This window comes from Notothenia rossii (genome assembly GCF_949606895.1).
Source record: "Notothenia rossii genome assembly, chromosome: 4".
Lineage (NCBI taxonomy): Eukaryota > Metazoa > Chordata > Actinopteri > Perciformes > Nototheniidae > Notothenia > Notothenia rossii.
In genome coordinates, this window is record NC_136902.1 from 24502935 (window position 1) to 24524936 (window position 22002).

At 39.1% G+C, this 22002-nt stretch overlaps 1 protein-coding gene across 1 annotated transcript in view; it reads left to right on the forward strand.

Annotated features, from left to right (window-relative positions):
* The window catches only part of LOC307036054 (kazrin-like), a 182975-nt gene that overhangs the window by 5101 nt on the left and 155872 nt on the right, over window positions 1-22002 (forward strand). Inside the window, 1 exon segment of the mRNA XM_079676036.1 lies at window positions 16741-16898. Within this exon segment, the coding sequence (XP_079532162.1) occupies window positions 16741-16898 (158 nt within the window).

Genomic DNA, 22002 nt, shown 5'->3' on the forward strand with positions numbered 1-22002 from the left:
GTGCGACCACATTCTGTAGCACATAGGGGTCATTCTGAATATAAAGCATTTAAAATGGTTGTCATCTCCAGAGAGTTTACAGGAGATAGTATAGCTATAGCCAGCTAATCAAAACACTGTTGATTTCTATCTATAGTGCAATACAATCCATAACAAAATATAACATGTTTGATACCGCAGAGATGTATTACTGCAGAGTGTTTGGAAATTCTGTGCTATAATAAAAGCAAACACCTTCAAGGACACAGATGTCACAATTCATGATAAAAAAATGTCTGTAGCCTTTTCATTTTTCTCTGCTTGCTGCTCCTCAATACTTTGATGTGTTCATACATTTTTAACAGCAAATCAATAGGCCTGAATGCAGCATATTCACTGCATTTGAGAAGTGAATCATTAAACATGTGTTATAATATTTTCTTTATTTCAAGTCAGCTGCTTATTATTTTCCATAAACAATATTCACCAAAATTGAGAAATTGCATATTTCTTTAAACCTATTTCTCTAGTTTAATAAAGATAACACAGATACTGTAATGTGTGCTGGGATTTCGGTTACACTACACACTGTACAATAGTTTCAGAGGTGGGAGGTTAATGAGTACATTTACTCAAGTACTGTACTTACTGTGTACAATTTTGAGGTACAAGTATTTCCATTACTGATTCCACCTCTAAAAGAAAACAATCTAATCTACCAAATGATGCAAAATAAAAAATATATATGAATTGCTGGTGTTGTATAACCAGTCGGAGGCCTGTATTTTAAGAAGTAATGTTGGTTAAACTGTATGTCAATTTATTGAACATTTTTGTAGTAGGCCCATATGCCGATGTATTTTTGGCGTTGCACTTTGTAGACGCTCCCTGCTATCTCTTCTCGGCTGCAGTCCAATGTTAGATGTCCAGCTCGAAATACGCAGCAATATTGGCTTGTTTCGATGGAAATAAGGTTGTAGCTTACCTACTACCACCTACTCTTGTTAAGAAACGTCGTTTGTCTTTTAGGAAGGTTTTATTTTTAAATTATTAATACGTCAATCTCTAACTAGAACTATGTGGCTATCAGTTAGCGTTAATTAGCTAACTTTAACTAGTGCACCCCTCTTCCAAGTTTGGCCTAAAACAGATGAATGAATAATAATACCAAGATGAGTATTTTTATTGGAGATACAACTGTATACAGAGTGCACTGTAGTGTAGAGAAATAACAGACCAAACACCTGCTACAGTATGAGGTAAGGAAGCTTTCTCTACTCAACAATGTGTTTATGCTACCCTAGCTAATGTGTGTTGGTTTATTAGCGGTGCAGCAGTTTGTGGAGCTAAATGATCAACGTGTGTGCTAATTAGTGTCATTTATTCCCAATAGAGAGGAAAGGCTGATGCATTTAGATGGAGATAACAACATTTCTTTGCGAATTTTCAGTCACTAATTGGTGCGTGGTGAATGAGTCACAGGTGTGTGTTAGGCAATGTAACAGTGCAAGTGATTTAATTGTATTTATTTAAACCCTGTAGGTAGGCCTATTGATGCAAACAGGTACTTATGAGTGAATAATTGTTTATTTGTAGCCTGAAGCAGCCCCTGTAAGAAATGTATGATTTTGTGCTGCAAAAATGTATGATTTTGTGTTGCAAAAAAAAACATGTTTTTATACAGACTTTGTAGGTTTTATAAGGTACTTTGAGTAGTCGTCTGTGGTCAATGGGAAACCTCTTATTAGACTTTAGTGCTTTTTCCATACATTTTGTTATGGAAAGTCAGCAGTTCCTTTTTTGAAAAGTTTCATTTAATTTCAAAGGCTTCTAGTAATGTGACCCAAAGGCAATGCAGCAATGTTGTAGCCTACACGTCTTCACTATACACTGGTCAAGTATCAAGAAATTAGACTTCAAAAACTCAAAAAACTTGTTCGTATAAGATTATGGATTAGATTAAATAGGTATTAAGCAGCAGTGTTTGCAAGCAAGTCATGGGTTTTTACCGTTTTTGAGGATGATTTAAAAGTGTTGGTTTTTGACAAAGTAACTAAATGAATGTGTATTTTCTTCAGTACACCCCTGTTGCATGTTGCTTCTTATACAAGCTGCACTCACATTGCCACGTATACTACACTACTATGAATGCACAGGTGCCAGCAACAGAATCAAACACAAACTTTCCACACTGAAACTCACAGCAGTTTAGTGATGCATGTCTGCTGGCCAACTGGCATACACACCACCAGTCAGCCCTCCATGGTGCTGTTATTATCACAGCAGCCAGCAGTGACGCTCAGCAGCACCACAGTCCACCACTAAGGGCTGGATGTTAGCCAACAGCCCGGCAGCAGGAGAAACTATCTCTCCCCCTCAGCCCACTGAGACCCATTGATTCAACATAGTTGGCTTTGAATTTTGAATTGTACAGACTATATAACAAGTAGCTCAAATTCTGCTTCAACAAACTAACTAGGCTACATATTGTGTGTTTTTCCTGGACCCTTTAAACCACCAAAGAGGTATCTATGGGAGACATTTTCACTTGTTACAACAGAAAAAGCACAGATTATGACATACATTTGAAATTATTTAAATCATGGTCTCGGTTACTACCCACATAGAAGCAGAATTTACATGAATCATACACAATAATATACATCTATATCCATACATGAACAATACATTTATACTATATATTTTCCTAAATACAACCATGTACAAAAAAATGCCACAAAACAAAAAACGAATAAATAAAACCCACAGAAACAAAAAGGAAAAACACAAACAAACAGAACATACCCCAAAGACTTCTTGTCTAGTTTTACAGATGTGTGTTGATGGTAGATGTCACATGAATACATAAAATAGTCTATCTATAGTATCTAAAGTAAAAAAACAAACATTGCTGTCTCACGTTGCCACATTTCTGACACGCGCTGTTTTCCCAGAGTGTAATCCTAAAGGCACAAATGCACTTGAGTGTTACGTCAGAATTATGGGATTCAGCTTAAAAAATAAAACTTGACAAGTGTCAGTTGAACTCCATATGATCATGGGGGATTTCTGCCATGATAAAGTGACAAATACTTGTTCTCTGGCTCATCTGCAATGCAACTGTAATCCTCACTAATCGCTCAAAGTTGATTATGTTTGCAATTGTGATTGTTTTGCAGCGCGTTTTTTGTGTCCTTTTGTAATGAGTTGGACACGTGTTCCCTTTCCTGTGTTATTTCTCTCTCTGTTCGCTGCATTTATCTGCAGCGGCAGGTGGACGATGCGTCAGCAGCTGCATGTGATCCTTCTGCCAATCATGTCAATCCAAGTCTCTAATCCTTTCACTTTCCTGCTTCTAAATCCTCACTTCAGGCGTCTGTGCTCTCCCATCTAGACAATCCATCTCCACCAAGCTTTCCTCTGTGAGACGAGAGATCATTGATGAGTGATAAAAGATGAGACTTTAATCCCAAACACATGCTGGATTATGAGTGTTGCACATTTGAAGTAATGCAATAGCGCCTGTTGTGACTTTGATAAGTGGAGGGGGGAGCTTTTGTTGTTCACTGGTGGAAATAATGATCCAAGTCAATATCCAGCTTCACGGATCAGTTTGAAAAGAACCACTTACAGAACAGTCTCTCAGCTTTTGATTGGGCACATGCCATCATTTTCTTTCACAGATGCTTTAGAGTGTGTAAAACATTCACAGCAATTCTCGCCAGTAAAACAAATACATGTAATACATCTCCAAAAGTTAATTCAGACAGAGCATGGTGAATTAAACTTCAATCAAAGCTGAAAATTAAAATGCAAGCGCTCAAAAATTATGTTAGAATATTCAATTCACCACGCTAGACAAAGCTTAATGCAACCCTTTATATCAGTGAGATGAGAAATGAATGATGAAACCCTGATGAAGGAAAGGGACTCAAATGCTTTGGAATCAAATAAGCATAACATGCAAGTTCTCTTTTGATCCTTAATGTCACACACTATCTCCTAGAAACTCTCCATACTAAGTTTGAACTTATGAAAATCAACAAGTGAGAATTAAGCTTGAAGTCTATATTTCAATGTTAATTTAATCAGGACACGTTTTGAATGGATATGACACTTAGAAGCAGAATTCTCAATCAACTAAATTAATAGTTCAAGGTTATCTTACAAATAGATAACTGCACTCAAGTGCTATATCACCCAACCAAGGTTAGAGGAGATGTTGAATGCTCCAGATGTGTGAAGAGGCTTAAAATCTCGCTTTCCACTGTAATCATCAGAAGCCCCGCTGCCTAAGGGTGTAATCTCACTCTGGCAGAGGTGTTCGAATGGAACAGCGGGGGAAAAAACCACAGAGAGCTGTTACTCTGAGCTGACCCCGAAGAGCCCTCTCAACAGTATGGTGGGCAGTGGTGACTGGTCTGATGAAAAGCCAAACTAAACATGTTAAAATGGTTTCTGTTATGTAAAAGTAAACACATGCCTTATATGACCCTTTGAGTAGTTACAAATTATATTTAAGGAATATTTTAGCATTTTTGGACTCACTCTCATGTTTGTTTATATACAAGGCAAGCAGTGGGATAATTTAAAGTGGACCTATCATGCTATATTTTAATAATATATTGTAGGTCCATGCCTATATAAAACATGTCTGTGAAGTTTTTTTTTTCAAATTACCAAATGGATCATGCATTTTTGCCATGCCTCATTTCGCTCCATTTGTTCTTTTCCAGCCCTGTCTTCACAAGGGCTGATTCTGTGGCAAATTAGCTGCAGCTGACCACGCCCCCCTGCAAAGGAGGGGTGGGCGAGGCACGAGCGTCATGTTACCATGCTGTTACCATGCTGTTACCATGCTGTTACCATGCTGTTACCATGCCACGCAACCTTTCATTCCCCTGATAGGTAGAGAGTTGCCCATATAGGAGCACCCCGTTTCTTACGTCAGAACAATTTAAAAACTGTATCAGTCTGTATCAGATCCATTACAGCCCCGTTTTTAGAGATTTAGGTATGGAGGAAAAGAGACAGGGTTGTGTTTTCTGACACTTGGTGAGTTCCCTGACACACCGGGGACACATATTCATGTATAAAAGACGTACAAAAGTGCATTTTGCATGATAGGTCCCCTTTTTTAAGGTTAGTATATCAATTCAAAACAGCTAGTCTGGCCCCTAAGGAAAAAGTGGATCAATTAGCGATCTCGTTAAATCCGTAAAGAAACCAAAGCATATTTTCCAGCCTTTTCTATCTGCCAATAACTGTATTATTTTTAGAATATGAGAAAACTTCCCATCACAATTTCCGAGATGAACAATCCGACCAACAGTGTAAACCCATACTGTAAATACGTGTTTTATTATCATAAAGAAATGAAAGATACAAATCTCACATCATACTGTATAAATTGGATAAGAACTTTTTGCAGATTAAATTACAATAGTACGGAGCCCTGGAGGGTTCATAGAGAGAAAAATAAATAAAACGTGGCCACGTTTTACTAAAGCGTGCGCACGAGTTACTAAAGCGTGCGCACAAGTTACTAAAGCGTGCGCACGCTTTAATTCTTTTATTTATTTTTCTCTCTATGAACCCTCCAGGGCTCCGTACAATAGAGAAATTCCAAAGATATATATTTCTGGTAATTTGAAACTTCCATCATTATGCAATTTATCCAAAAGAGAGCACAACACAATCGTTAATATTCTACCCAAAACTCTACTGAAAAATAAATCTTTATATGTTTATTTATTATTTATATTAGTTTATCCTTTCACCTGGGCAATTACAACCAACAATCTCTACATCACTAGATATCACAAAAGTAAGAAAATAGTTTTTTGTCCTTTGAGTGAACCATTATTTACTATTAAAAATGTTTCCCTTGTCATCATTAAATCATGAACTCTCTTGTTCAGCTTGTTCGTGTCTTTGTATGTAACTCTGCAAGACATGTAAATAGAACAAAGCGATTTAATGAGCCGTTCCCTGAGTTGTCGGTGCTCTGCGACCATTGCAATCTCATTAAATTAGGCACAGGGCCGCTGAAGCTGTTTCACTGAATTAAAGTTCCCCGATGAAATGCAACATTCAGGTGGATCTCGAACACTAAACCCTGACAGAGGGCCGTTCATTATACATGTAATCCTTCTTGTTTATGTTTTGGCAGCAGCTTCCAGCCCCCACAGCCGAATCAGCAGGGATGACAGTGAAAGGAAATGGTCTTGTCAAGTGTGATTCATGCCCCCCCCCCTGCTTTCTCTCCTGGTGCCAGTACACAGACTTCTGAAGTGTAGTTTGAGAAGTTGTGTTACGGCAGATATGTCTACTCACATTACAGACCGGAACACTTCCTATAGACAGCATCATTTTCACTGACCAACCAGTGGCGGAGCCAGGACATTTTCAGTGGGGTGGACAGGATGGAACCAGTGATAATTTTAGGGTGGCATTGAAATCACTATTATATGAACATAAAAATACATCTCACTTTAAAATAAGGGGTTATTTAAGGCACCAACAACACACCTCTACATGATTTGGGATTAAGCTAGTGGTGGAATAGATCAAATAATATTCAGTATATCTAACTATTTTTTTCGTATTCCCGCAGTCAAAGTATCAACGAAGCTTACATTATACAAATGTAATGCAATATACAGACAGTTTAGCTTATGGTGATCAGCAGCCCTATGAGCTCATTCTCTCAGTGTATCATCAGGAATACAGAGACACACACATCATTTAAATAAGAGTTTTTTAAATTAGATTATTAGTTAAGAATAAACATCTTAAAGTAAATAACAATAAACAATAGCCCTTAACCCTGTTAGGCCCCCGGTTGTAATTTTACAACATTACTTAAAGCTATCCTAAAAAAGTCAGTAAATGTTTTTGTTTTTTTAAAGACTACATTTACATAGTCAAAAGGTCCTTTTGTTCAGCCTCACAATGCTATTGGGTAGGGCTGCACGATATATCGTGTGGTGATGATAATCGCGATATTCACATGCGCGTGGTCATGCGAATTATGTTGCTGCTTGCTACAAAAGGAAAACTTGCGCAGCTCTCATGTCAGGGGTACTTGAGTGAGTGACATGCAGGCTCTGCATGCACAGCAAACCACCGATCACAATCAAATCTCCAAAGCAAACGGACCCGGTGATTAAAGGTAAAAACACTGAATAAAGTCGTTTCATTTGTTTCTCCAGGGCATTTCGGTGCTGCTAACCGAGCTAGCTCAGCTTGTTGCTCTGATAACTTAAGATCCAGGCGTCCGTGACTAAAATCCTTCGTCCGGTTAAATATAGTTAAAAAAATACCAATTGTATAGCATTAAAGTTCAAGAAAGGATGGTTTGCGGGAAAAAAAACGGTCTTTTCTTCAATTCCTGTATGTTTTCATATAGCAGGAAAAAAAAGAAATCGCAATGTCAGTTTTTTCCAATATCGTCCAGCCCTACTATTGGGTAGTAAATGTGTTTATAGGTCCCGCCCTCTCGCCATACACTCACACAACCAGGGGCGCCACCAGGGATTTTGGGCCCCATGAAAAGATATCACATTGGGCCCCACCACCAGGCCCAGGCCACGCCAACCAAGCACTGTTGTAACCACACCTCCAGAACCCAACCGACTCATTTAGGCTTTCAATAACTCTACCTGTACAGGCTTGCATCTATCTTGTAGTTCAATACTAAATGCACAGTATTTAATGCAGACGTGCAACATTCTGCTGCAGTATAATTCACTATTTGATATAAGACTTACATTCATGACAATAGATCTCAATAGTCATCTTTTATGGTGTAAATGCCTTTTTAATAATAACATTTTTGAATGGAATATTCTCAACATGAATGCATAAATCCAAATAAATATAACTTAAATATGTGGAAAAATACTGTTTGAAATGTATAATTGAAATTAGATGTTTCCTTTTTGTTTTGATAAAACAAAAATATAAATGCAACACTTTTGTTTTTGCTCCCATTTTGCTCCCAGATGAACTCAAAGATCTAAAACATTTTCTATATACACAAAATAACCATTTCTCTCAAATATTGTTCACAAATCTGAAAAAAACTGTGATAGTGAGCACTTCTCCTTTGCTGAGATAATCCATCCCACCTCACAGGTGGTGCATATCAAGATGCTGATTAGACAGCATGATTATTGCACAGGTGTGCCTTAGGCTGGCCACAATAAAAGGCCACTCTGAAACGTGCAGTTTTGCTTTATTGGGGGGTCTGGGGGGGTCCGAAAACCCTAGGGTTAAACCCTAACCCTAACATGTCACCCATCTCCTTCGCATAGAGTTGATCAGGTTGTTGATTGTGGCCTGTGGAATGTTGGTCCACTCCTCTTCAATGGCTGTGCGAAGTTGCTGGATATTGGCAGGAACTGGAACACACTGTCGTATACGCCGATCCAGAGCATCCCAAACATGCTCAATGGATGACATGTTAGGGTTAGGGTTTAACCCTAGGGTTTTCGGACCCCCCCAGACCCCCCCAATAAAGCAAAACTGCACGTTTCTGAGTGGCCTTTTATTGTGGCCAGCCTAAGGCACACCTGTGCAATAATCATGCTGTCTAATCAGCATCTTGATATGCCACACCTGTGAGGTGGGATGGATTATCTCGGCAAAGGAGAAGTGCTCACTATCACAGATTTTTTCAGATTTGTGAACAATATTTGAGAGAAATGGTTATTTTGTGTATATAGAAAATGTTTTAGATCTTTGAGTTCATCTCATGAAAAATGGGAGCAAAAACAAAAGTGTTGCATTTATATTTTTGTTCAGTGTATATATATATATATTTTGTATTCCAGTCACCCTTCGTTAAGTGGCATGTCATTCAACACAATGCTGCTCACCTCCTTCAGTTGGGGAGATAAGCTGGTTCAGCATTATGGGGGGACAGGGGGCTGCGGAGCCTAAAGATGGATCTGTTGGTCCTGGCACCAGGGGGAGGGACAACTGATTTAGTATGAATAGCTGCTAAAAATTTACCTGCATTTATTAAATGTCAGCTAAAAGAGCAGTGAAATTAAAAACCTCTGAATTTTCTGTATAGATATTAACAGTACTTAATGTCAGCTTAGTAAAAAAAAAACATAACAATTATTATTTACAATGGACTACACTTAGCTAACAGACACATTTCCACCATTCATGGACCACACCCACCGTTTCTATTGAAAAACTGGGTGACATACTGTCGCCCTTTAGTCCCTCTCCTTTCTTTTCTCTTTTGAAAGCCTGACTTTGTGAGTCGTTGAGACATCGTACACACGGAAGTACTAGCATCCCTGCTCCTCACATGCTCTCACTCTCTGCTAGAAAGTGCCGGCGGTGCCACACCACGTTTGGAGGTGGGACCGAACCATTACATGTAAATAGAAGGGGGTGTACAGAGGCTTTGGATAATTAACTTTTGGAAGAAAAGAAGTTAAATGAATTTTAAGTTTAGTGAGTACATTATCGATATAACGTCCTATTAATGTTAATTGTTGATGAATGATGAAAGATTACTTAAACATTTTTTTCTTAATGTTCTAAAATATTTTGGGCCCTCGTGGTGAGGGTGTTTGGAGTGGCCAATAGGGGTGGCCAGGATTCAGCTGGGGGCCACGGCCACCCCCCAGCTCCGCCACTGTGACCAACACCTTCGCCACTGAAAACACTCATGAATATTACATACTCCAACATCAAAAGGGAAATAGAGGAGAGTTTGAGTGAGAGTAGTTTTTTTTCAGTTTTATCTTTATTAATTTTTATATTTTATAGTTTATTTGGCAGGGACAATGCACAGTAATGAACACTTAAAACGTTCAAATGTATCAAGCGTAACAGTGCCGGATTTAGCTTTGAGCTAATTTCCATCCGCAGTCCCTCACATAAAACATTTAAGAACATTACATTTTACAAACATAGCAAAAACAAAATACATGATATGCAAAAAGTGCAAAAGAGCAATAGCAGCATACACAATATTTACCACATGGCAGTACAATATATCAGCTACGACATATAAGGTGTCGTACCATAAAACCATAAAAATATATATGGCCAGTTTCTCTAGTCTGACTCCAATTTTCTTTCATTTGCTTTAATGTTTTTGCTAATGCATTCAGCATTCCCCATTAACTGCTCATCCTTAGGTTCAGAGAAAGTGCATAATCCTGTTAAAGAGCGTTAAAGTCATTTCACAGTCAGAGATTTTTTGTCTTTAAAATTCACACCGTGCTGCAGTCAGAAAAATTGAAGCGCCACATGCAATTATCCTGCCCCATGGATCAGAGATGTTTGCGGGGTGCTCGGGAGTTCAACTTTGAACTTTAGTTTGAGTTGTTCGAACCGGGGATCCACATTTAATCATCATAGTCAGGCAGATTTACCAAACAAATGAAAGTATGTTGTTACAGCAAACACAGGCAAAGCCTCTAGATGCTTGGCCTAGATCCAAACTTTGACAGCATCTACAAAGACAGTTCTTATAGTTCAGAGAAGCGCTGAGAACTGCACTCTCCAGGCCACCCAGTGTCTATAAAAATACTCCACAAAATCTTCTCAAGGCATAAAAGCCAGACTGTTTTGAGTCATATCAGTTTCAATTTATCTAGACTTCCACTGTGGCGTGAGTTGAATCCTTCCTGTTGGTGCAGAGCTTTGCGTCGGCTGTGACCAAAATCAAAATTGTCCCGAGACAACAAAGAATTAGAGACTACGCTTTTCCTTTTAACTCAAGAGGCCTGAGTGTATTTACGAGGCTACATTATTAAGAGAGGATGTTTAAATAAGATTAGCCCAGTTACGTTGAGGCTGCGGCCTCTTTGTGCCAACACATCAGACACTTTTTGTTTTGTTTATTATTCTATCTCTCGTGCTAAAATAGAGTACAAACTCAAGCTGCTCTGTAATCCAGTCAACAATTGAACATGTTGTTACAACTGCAGCAGAAAAACACAAGAATGAGGGCAGAGAGAATAGGAGAGCATGTAGAGCTCAGCGAAAATAGAAGAGAAAATCGAGGAGGATGCATTCTCTGCTGGAGGGAGGGATAGACAGATATGGTGAGCCAGCGCTGTATTTTTCTATCACAGCAAACACACAAACATAAGAACTCCCGCATACACACACGTAAACAAACCATCCAGGAAACCACATCCCAGTCCTGCTTCTCTCCCTTTTATTCCGCCCTTTACAGCGGTAACAGATACGATTAGTGGAGTTTAATGAGCTCTGCAGAGATGAGAGTGTTGCTGGCTGCTCTCTGCTTCACGGCTACAGAACCCCCGGGGTTCAGCTCCTCCGAACCACTGATGTGTGTTCCTGTTCTCTGCCTCTTTATCAGCAGCATGCAAATCCTCTGCTGTGCATTTGTGTACAAACATGCGTAATGGTGTATGTGCAACGTCTTTATGGTGTTAACGTGGTGTGTGATTTATATTTGTATATATTATCGTACAAAGTGTTCTGCTCTATGCCGTGCCACAAGCAGGAAAGGGCTGCCATTGATGATTACGTATTTTTTTTTATTTTTTTAAAGGGTAGTTGTGGTTAGGGTTACGTCTATGATTAGTCCATATAAAATGAGGCCAAAACATGCCCGAAAAATGCCCATCACTAGCCAAATATTACGTCCTCAGATTCAAAGAAATGCTCACAAACAGAAGATAATAAACATATTTTCTCAGTTAAAGTCTGAAACAATTAATCGGTTGTATAAATGTAATAATTGGACTGTCAGCATGCGCTTCTTAATGTCTTTAACGGTAACCTTGATGCCAGGTGGTCAAGTTAAGATTAGCTCAAATCAACATGTCTATAACGGTCGACAAAAGTCTTAATCGGGTATAGTAGCAATTTCCATGATCAGTGGTGCGTGAGGTCCGTTCTTCAGTGAAGGTTTTCTTTTGATGGCTCACAAGTCTTGACTCTCAAAACCCACAGAGAACTTCTTTAAACACGTCGAACATCATGTGATCACACATCAAGTGCTGAGCCGTTATAACATCATCTAAGGCGATATAATATGCTGAAAGAATCCTCTTATAAGTGTTAAACATCACATCAGGTCATATATTATCACTCTGACAGACTCATACTAGATATACATGTAATGATTTGTTGGTTCTCTTTATCTTTTAAGATGTGAGGCTTTGATGGATTTGCCTTCATTTCACAGAGTATTTAATTCAAATGCGTGTGCTGTAAACAAACTTGGAATACTTCAGTTCACAGGCATTCAGATGAACAATAGGCCATTAGGGGGCAGTGTTGTATAGCACCATAGGCCATTCAATCTGTCAAGAGGCTTTGGATGCTGCCTCTCCTCAGTCAACATCTATGGCATACGTTTACTTCAGGACTGATATCTGATTCTTTTAAAACTCATCCGTAGTCAGTTTTAATTCGCATCATTTGATTATCATTGATAAATATTTGATTTATATGTTTCTTTCCTGTCTTCTTTTCTTCATTCATGGGCCTGCAACAGGTTCAGTCTTTGTCAATAAAAGTTAGATGTTATCATCACTTTTTTTTGTTTTACAGTTTCTTACACCGTTTTTGTTGCAGTAATTCAGAGACTAGAGTTTGCCTTAAATAACAATAATGTTAAGATTGTTTTAGAGGTGCAGACTGTGCTCAATAATGCGCACACTAAACCACATGCATTGCTTCCTGTGAAGCACGAGAGGAACTAGTTGCACTAATATTACCCCAAAAGGAGTAGTCCCGCCTAGGGCTGCACGATTTGGGGAAATAATCTAATTGCGATTTTTCTGACAGATATTGCGATTGCGATTCAATTTGCGATATTTGTTTTTAAGTGACCCAACGGAAGTTTATTGTAAAACGCGGCCATATCTCCGGTTAGGAAGGTCATATCAACGTGCTCCCGTCTCTAGCACCCCCGCAGCCCGAGCTACGAGTGAAATAACTAAACTTACATGAAACTTCCGTTGGGTTGCTTTAAAGTCAAGCTTCAGTTTAAGATTCACCCTGTAATAGATGTAAAACAGTTGATGGAGCATTACTAACCTGACTCAGATGGTTTGTTTCACCAAACCATCTAGGAAAGCTCCATTGGAAGCCATTTGGAAAAGTATTTCAAAATACTTGGCAGGTGACTGGATCATTCTGTCAATCACCTACTATCATGGGCCACTTCTGATTGGTTAACATTGACTGGTACATGTGGAGCACAGCTGATTGTTGTGGATGACTGACACACAAGAAAAAAAAAAAAAAAAAAAAAAAAATCGCAGGCTTTGCGATTTGATAATTGCATCATTTAAAATCCCGATTTTGATTTAAAATCGATTAATCGTTCAGCCCTAGTCCCGCCTGAAATCAACCCAATAATGTGGCATAGATACATTAATGCAATCTGAGTATCATTACATAATGTTGATTTAAAAAAAAATACATAAAAAAACTATACATCATCGAGAAAGCATACAGTAATGTCAGTTTGATGTTTTTTCAGTAACATTTTGGTTTTTGAAGAGGTCCAATACTCATCCCAACCATTATTCATCACCTGGCCTATCAATTGTCATCAATGACTTCAGACTGTTTTATCTGACTTTATCAGAGCTCCATCAACCCCTCATAACTTCAAATGCTGCTGGAGCTTTGATACCTCAACACTGTTCTTTCCCATCCGCTTGGCCCGTAGGTGAATTAGTGCCAGAATCAAATTCTAAATAATACATTAAAATAGGGACTTTATGATAATGTTATTCACATTCTGAAGTGAAATACCGACTATGTTCTAAAACAGGGATTACACAACTGGTAGAATTACACAACTGCACATGATTGAACATTACGCCATCACTTTATATGCAGAGTTGCAAAGTAACAGTTTTCGATAGCGAAGAAGAAGTTGGCTCCCCCAAGTTCAATAAAGAACTCTATGGATCCTTTCACAGCTCAGTGAATAGCAGCAAACGCAAGTCTGACATCAGAACCCTCAGAACTGAATTTTGGCTCGTCACCTACCATATTTCGTGACATTTCTCCAAGATTTCATGTGTGCTGTGAAGAATTCCCATGAAATAAGCCCCTTTTATCTCGACATAAGCCTGACTTTCTGCACCCTATTCTATTAGGTTTACTGCATACATTTTTTCATAAATGTTTCATCGGTAGTGATCTTATTTCGGCTGGTACCCAAAGTTGTCCCTACAGAGCAGATAAAGCCTGACAGGGCGTCTCTGTGGCCTCTCATCCTCGTTGTTCAGCTCCATAGGAGGACTTGTGAGGCACTTTGTAATGTGTCTATGGAGGCGAGACACCCATGGAAAGAAAAACAATGACAGAAAGAAGACAAAGTGAAGTAACAGTGGAGGGCTCAGCAAGAATTCAATTTTTTTGTTGTTGCAACTATTGTTACCTAACTACTGCAATCTTAGCTTTCTGTTTTTTTAGCACATTCATCCCTGCCTCTCAGATCTTATGTTTGCTGAAGGCGAGCTGTGGGGAGAATCTATTTCAGTTTGCACAAGGAGACTGCTGAGACACGGGGATGTGTCTCTCGCAGGTTCATAGTTTGTCTGAGAAAAGATGCGTGATGTATTTGATTGCTTTTTGTTAATGTAAATGCGCAATGATTACGATTTTTGCAACTGGACAGTCAATATTCGAAGAAGAATATATTGTGTGTGTGTGTCTTTCATAATCAATGGCTCTGCATTTTAATCTTATTAATGATGTTTACATATTCTATGTAATTAATATTTATTGAATTGACTCTGTCAGAGAGGGGGTTATTTTACAATTTATGTTATTGAGCTTAAGGTTTACCGTGCTTTTGAACTGGACTGTGTAATATTGAGATTGGGGCTACAGTTTCCGATTACTTTCTTGAATATTTCCTTCATTGTTTGGTCTCTAAAAATGTCAAGAGCATGAACAATGCCATCTCCGTTTCGCAAAGATCAAGAGGAGGTCTTTAAAACTCTTATTTTGCTTGACTAGAATAACATTTTGAAAGGGGATATTGGAGAAGCAAATATTTACATTTCAGAAGTGAGATGCACTTTTGGTATTTATCCTTAAAACATGTCTTTAACAGATGCCGATTTATTTTTCTGTTGATCAACTTATTGATTAATAGACTAATTGTTTCAGCTGTAGGTGTCTTATGTTTTGGCAACCCCATTTACAAACACAAGAAGGGAGAATGATCAAAAACCCATGATTAAAATGACAATTTGTTATTCAGAAGTGCCTGCATGTTATTTTTTTGGACAGTAGAGGGCACTAAGAGTCAGCGCCTGAACTAACATCTGCCAAAGCTTTAGGGAAGCGGCGAAAAGGGTTCACACAGTGCTGCTGATGTGCACCTGTGTGTTTACCACTTCAGGTACATTATGCAGGAAGGTAGCAGGAAGAGAACATGTGACCTTTTGCCTTTTGGAATCCACCACATAAACATGTCGGAACAAACTCCAGCTTACTGTAGTGCTTGATGTGATGCGCTGTATGAGAGAGGTGGCTGGAGTGTCTGTGAACCCGGCGCTCACGTATTCAAACATCTGACGGCTGCTCCAATCTCACCGCCAGGGGATACGCTCTGCCCCCCCCTCTTTCCCCTCTTATCTCTGCCGCCTTCGGTGCCGACTTGTCAAATTTCCTCCTCAAAGCTTGTTAGCTTGGAAATGTCAGCCACGGTGAAAGATTTTTTTTTTGGTTATGTAACGCATTAATCTATGCTCTTGCTCTTTTTTTCTGCGTGGGCTTTTGTGTGTGAAAGAGGCTTTATATTTACATCCTGAAAAGACCCTATCCAGATTATTGGCCTAAACTCATTTTACTCAGTATGGATTTAGCAGGTTGGATATATTTTAATTTGCCGGAAATGTGCCAGGGCATTGCTTCAGCAGAACATGAGATTTAATGTTTGAGAGTCTGTATCAGGTGGCCTCTTCATCACGGCACCTTTAACTCCCTTTATACTGTCTGTAAGTGTGACATTTTAGCAAAGTTTAAACTGGAGAGATGGATAATGACACATTGAGAGTTAGTGTAGCCGCTCATGAAAAATACAACAGAGATATTTATGCTAAAAAGGCACAAAAATATGGAAATTGCGTTTTCTCACACTCTTTCCTTTTCCGCCATGTGGGTGGCCTCGGAAATAGTTGTGGTGACCTTTCAGAGGCTAAGGGGGATTAATGGTAAATGGACTGAGGAAGTGTGTGTGAGTGTGAGAAGGAGGAAATACAGTGGGGCTAGCTATTTTTTAATGTGGAAGCCCGGAGAGGAAACCTGAAAGGAGAGGTTTGCCAGGGACACACAAGGGCAAGAGCAGGGAAACAAAAACAGGATGGCTCTCAGGCCGACACGGAACATTCTGGACCAGAAAGGGCGTTGACAGAGAAATCAGTTTGACAGTCGGAAACCTCGTTCTCCCAATGTTATCTCCGCTGTTCCTGCTCAGAGAGAGCCAATACATCCACAAAGGAAGAAGAGATATGACTGTGCGTGTGTGTGTGTGTGTGTGCGTGTGTGTGTGTGTGTGTTTTTAATGGTGCTCTGGTATTTAAAGCATTTTATGATGCACTTCTTCAGCCTGCCTGCACTGATAGCAACACCATCAAAAAAAGCTATAATTTCAGTTTTTTAACCGTCTTTTGTAATGCCAGTTAAATTCTACAGATTAATGACTGATGTTTAATCATGTCAAAATCCAAATGCTCTGAATGATAACTGGCTTTTGTTGTGTGTGTCCCCTTCTAGCCGTGCAGTCTCTGAACAGCATTAATGACCAGATTGCAAGCTTCATTGTGACTGGACCCAAGCCTGTGGAGCCGGACCAGCCTGTGTTCGCTCCTCCTGAGAAGGAGCCGCTGCAGAAGTCCATGACGCTGATGAGGCACCTCCTCGTGGACGCACAGGTACAAGAAAACCAGACATTTGTTTGCATTAGAGGGCAAGGGGAGCTAAAGAAAGTGAGACTCATCAATGACGCAATAGTTGTTGTATACAGGTTGGGGGAAATGTATAACATCAAACTTTGTCAATACTTTGCATTATGCACCTTTTAAGTCACTCAACAGAATCAATTACTTTAAAGGGGACCTATCATGCAAAATGCACTTTTTGATGTCTTTTAAACATAAATATGTGTTCCCGGCGTGTCAATGAACTCACAAAGTGTCAGAAAAATAAAACCCTCTCTCTTTTACTCCTTGCGCATATCTCTGAAAATGGGGCTACAACGAGCTGATCCAGATTTGCCATCCAATATGACGTTATTTACGTCATATCAGATGGCACCCACGTGGTGGACCCACGGCCCTATCAGAGACTCACAATCAGAATCAATGCCTGACGTGTTTTGGACGTAATATGGTCGGTGTTTACATTAGCAAGCATCGCTAACACTCACAGCTAACCTGTACTGGAGAGAGCACATGTGTGAAGAAGCAGGAAATAAAAAGGAACTCACCTTGTGGTAAACCGGCAAGAGAAAAAGCCTTTGAGCTCCATAATGTTTCAGAAATAATCCTTCATGTGGTTTTGGCATTTCATCACCGCAGCATTTATTTTAGACAGTATCTGCCGGGTCCCGCATGAGCAGGCGTAAGTTCTGCCCCCTCTTTTATTTTGTATTCATACCCCGAATCAGCACTTTAGTAACAGGAAGTGATATAGAGGGATATGAGGCATGGCTAGAATGGGTGATCTGGTTGGTATTTTGAGCAAAACACTTCGAAGACATGTTTTTAATACATTTTATATATCTGAGACCTATGCTATTGCCTAAAAATTGCATGATAGCTGACTTTTAATATTAACTCACACAAAACATAGATATGATATAACTATGTCATGAATGGACTATCACCTCCTGTTGTTGGAGGTAATGGTTGTTGGTCAAGTTTCTGAGCAGCTTGCCACTAAAATGAAAATAGCTCATCCACCTTAAATTTCATCCCACCTTAAGTGAGCCTGACTTCTCATTGTTTAAGTTGTTTTATGGCTAAATATATTTAAACTAAAATATTAATCGATTTATCAATCGTCACCCTAATTGAGGGATTGTCAGATTGAAAAGCATAAGTAGTGGAACAACAATTTGCAATCCAGTGAAAACGCATGTAATCCACTTTACCATTGCACGATAATGTGAAAAATGATCACACCCTAGTTTGTGCCAATACCTGGCAGACGTGTAGTGCGGGAGTAGAATTCATGCTTCATTTTGCTCCAGTGCAAATTGTTTGTGAAGACGCAGAATGCTGTTTCTCAGCCGCTCCGGCAAAGGGCCTCAGATGAAATGAAAATATTGACTTTGTGTAATAGGGGTGTAACAACAAGGTTACATTTCCTCCATCAGAGTCAATTGCCACTTAAATTCCCTCAGTGTGATAACCGATCCACTGAAAAGAACATAGAAAGTATTCTAGCAGTAAATGAGTTTTTTTTCTTGACACCCCCTTTTTGTTTGACTGAATCTTCTTCCAAGTCCTCTTATTCCGAGGTGACCCGGGTGGCTTTAGATACATTTGTCTGGAGATTTCACCGTTAGTAAGCATCTGTGAGAAGGTTATATGACTGATGTTTGTGAACTGCTAGCAAGGCACCTTTTTATTAGTAGACGACTACTTCTGAACCACTAAAAGAAGAGATGGAGACATTATTGTCAGCCACTCTCCTACATCTTTCTCCTCCTCTTGCTTCGCTCATGTTCTTGCTGATGATTTCACATAACCTTTTGTGAGGGAAGAGGAGGAGATGAGTCGGATTCCTGTTTACTCCAATTAGGGGAGGGAGACTGCAGCCAGCTGAAGTGGCAGTGTCAAGAGTGAGATTGAGCTGTTTGCGATTTAATGCGCATATGCTCGTTGTGTTAATTTGTTTCAGTGTCGTTTGGACGCCGTCACACTAATACAAATTAATTTGTGCTGGAAATGTCGCTGTACTATGAGATACAATGTAACAGATGGTGCTAAATAAAAATGGTCATGAACTGTAATCCACAACAGGGAGGCAAAGCTTTAAGTGCTTGCTCCTTATGTATTTTTATGCAGTCTTTTATACCAAACTCAAATGGGTTGCCACACAGATCCAAACAAAGTACCTCCTTACAATCTTGTATATTTCTAAGAAGCGTATTTAATGCTCAAGGAAATCCTCTTTCACACCAGTACATGTGTAGGGACTTGCGACTGACATTCAACGCTCCTTTCTTTTTACTTTTTTTTTAACTTTATCACTATATCTCAAATTTTCCTCTAATAGGCATGGTAACATCTTCTTTAATCACAACTGTTCTTTCATTTTAGTCACAGTAAATGTTGTGAAGCAGGTGTCTTTCAATAATTATCGCTCTGCCTTTTTGTTCCTTCAAAACAAGAAGCTCCAAATACAAGCAAATTAAATATAAAAGTAATTTGATCGTTTCTGTTGTTGTACAAAATCTGAAAATCCTACAAACCTGGAAATGTGTCTCCGGACGCTAATAGGTTGGACAGATAACACATAGCATGACATTTTCTTCAGTAAAACTTCTCATAACCTATAGCGGCCAGAGCACTACTGTAGTAGGCAAATGTTTTTTACCAGGGTGTTTCAAGCCACACAAGGGAAAGCCATAGGAAAGGCTTAAGGAAAGAGATATAGGAAACCTGTTCATTGTATTTTGTTATAGGAATAAAATGCACAATGGATAATCTTGTCTGGACCTGGATCATTGCCCTACGTAAGATCCGCTAACTATTGCCTTAGCGGCTGTATTATTTTAAGTTAATTATCTGTTTTAGTTCTATATGATTTTGGCCGCTACATAACCTCCTTTAAACAGTTAATTCAAGACCAAGTGAGACATTTCCTTATTGCTCAAATTCCAATAACCAACTACTTTGCAAAAACACAAAAACTCGCAAACCAAAAGGATCTTTTTAAATACCATATAAAAACGTTGAATATAGTATTGTTAACTGTAGCGAAGGCTTGCCATGCCTCCAAATCCATTTATATTCATGATATCAGTGCAAGCAGTCTTTTGGAAAAATGGTTGCCACTTTATTTAGTTTCACATTCACTTTGGACCACCAGCTGTACAAACACTGTCCTATTGAGCTACTTGACCCCAAATCACTGAGAAAGGTGAAGGAAAAGTTGAAAACCTAATCAGGACTTAGCATTTGAACATGGGCATTTAAACAAAACACTTCTATTGCCCTGCTACAGACAGCTCAATGCGGTGGTAGTCTCTCTCTGCCTCCAAAGGCCCATCTGGCGTGTATGCTGCAGTCAAGCTGGGAGGAGATTGGCTGCTGAGCTTTTGCCACAGACCCTCTCTCTAAGTCCCCTTCCCGTGCTGTAGCCGGCTGTGACTACATTAGCGGTGCTGTCAGTCATCAGTGGAGGGGAACAGGGAGAGAGAAAGAGAGACTTTAGGCACAGGGGGGACATGGACGCAGATTGGAGGCCATTAAAGGTGACTTTGACAGTGACTGAGTGGAGACACTGATAAATAAGATCCAACTGACCCCCTCCGTCCTTCACTCCGCTCTAATCATCAGTTGAGAGCTGCACACACGTCCGTCACTCCTACAGAAAAAGCAAAGCAGACTATTTTTTCTTTGACCAAGTTGCACCACATTCAAAAGGTAAAAACAATGAATATAGAAGTATATTCGATCAATTTTTCTTGTAATAAGGTTTTCTCAAAAAGGCAGTTGGGAGCCCTTTGTAATGCGTATGGAGCACAGACCAAATCAATATCGCATTGCTGACTGTTCTGAGAGGATCAATATTAGCTTTGCCAGTACGTTTTGTAGATCAACCAAGTCTTCTTTTTCTGACCTTAGTGACATTAATACAGTTGAATTTAAATCGATGAAAACGTGTACTTTGGAGATACTATATATTGATGCTGATTTTGACATAAAACCGTACTAATCAATGATTTAATTAAATAAAAAGTAGATTAATTGTCAAGTGTTACCCATCTTGTACTTGTTGCCCTCAGATACATGTAGCATTTTATTGTCTTTACGCTAATTGTTTAGGCTAGCTACTTTACTGTTGGTTGAGTGTCAGCACCCTCATCTACCTGATTTCCAAAGCTAATGTTGCTTCATGTCTGCTGATTGTGTTGGCAACTATTTTAATAACAGGTGGAGACAATACATGTACATTACACGTATCAACTTTTTGTTGATTAAATGTAAATGTTGTCTTTTTCTTTTTGTTCCGCTGCCCCCTTGTGGCCAAAAACAACTTTCCTTACATGACAGCATATGCTAAAGCAGTAGTGTCCAAACTTTTTTCACCAAGGGCCACATACAGAAAAACCTACCAAGGGATGGGCCACTCGCTAGAGGAGAGGTATATTGCCTTAGTTAAGTTATACTTTGGAAAAATCAATCCAATGTAGATCAATTATTCTTGATACTTGTAAATGCTTCAGAAAAAAAGCGTACACCACAGCTCTCCAGAGGGTTTCAGTTATTGTGTTAGTAGCTCATTCCTTACAACAGAAGCCTCATATTGCTTATCATAAAAGGACATATGAAGGGTTTATTTCAAGGTTGTTATGGAAATAAGTTATTGGACTTTTTTCTTATCAACTTAGATTTGTTCGAAAAGGTTTCCAACTTTAATTGACAGAATTATTTGAAAATGGGGCCAATCAACACATGAATACTGTGTAAAATATTAGAACATATATATTTAAGAAGTACAATATAAGACAAGCAGAAGTTTCATTTTTGGGCCATATATCATTATAATTTTTTAATATGCTGAGGGCCGCTTCAAAATGGTCCATGGACCGCATTTGGCCCCCGGGCCGTAGTTTGGACACCCCTGTGCTAAAGTCATAATCCTCCTATCTATACTTACTGGATACCTCATTCAGTTGTACCAAATAAAATAGTTATCCTTTGTCCAGATTAATATTTCAACTCAAAAGACTGACTTCCACATATATTAACCAAAAGTGCTGGACCAGTGCCCAGGGTCATGGAAGAGCACAGGCTGCTTGAG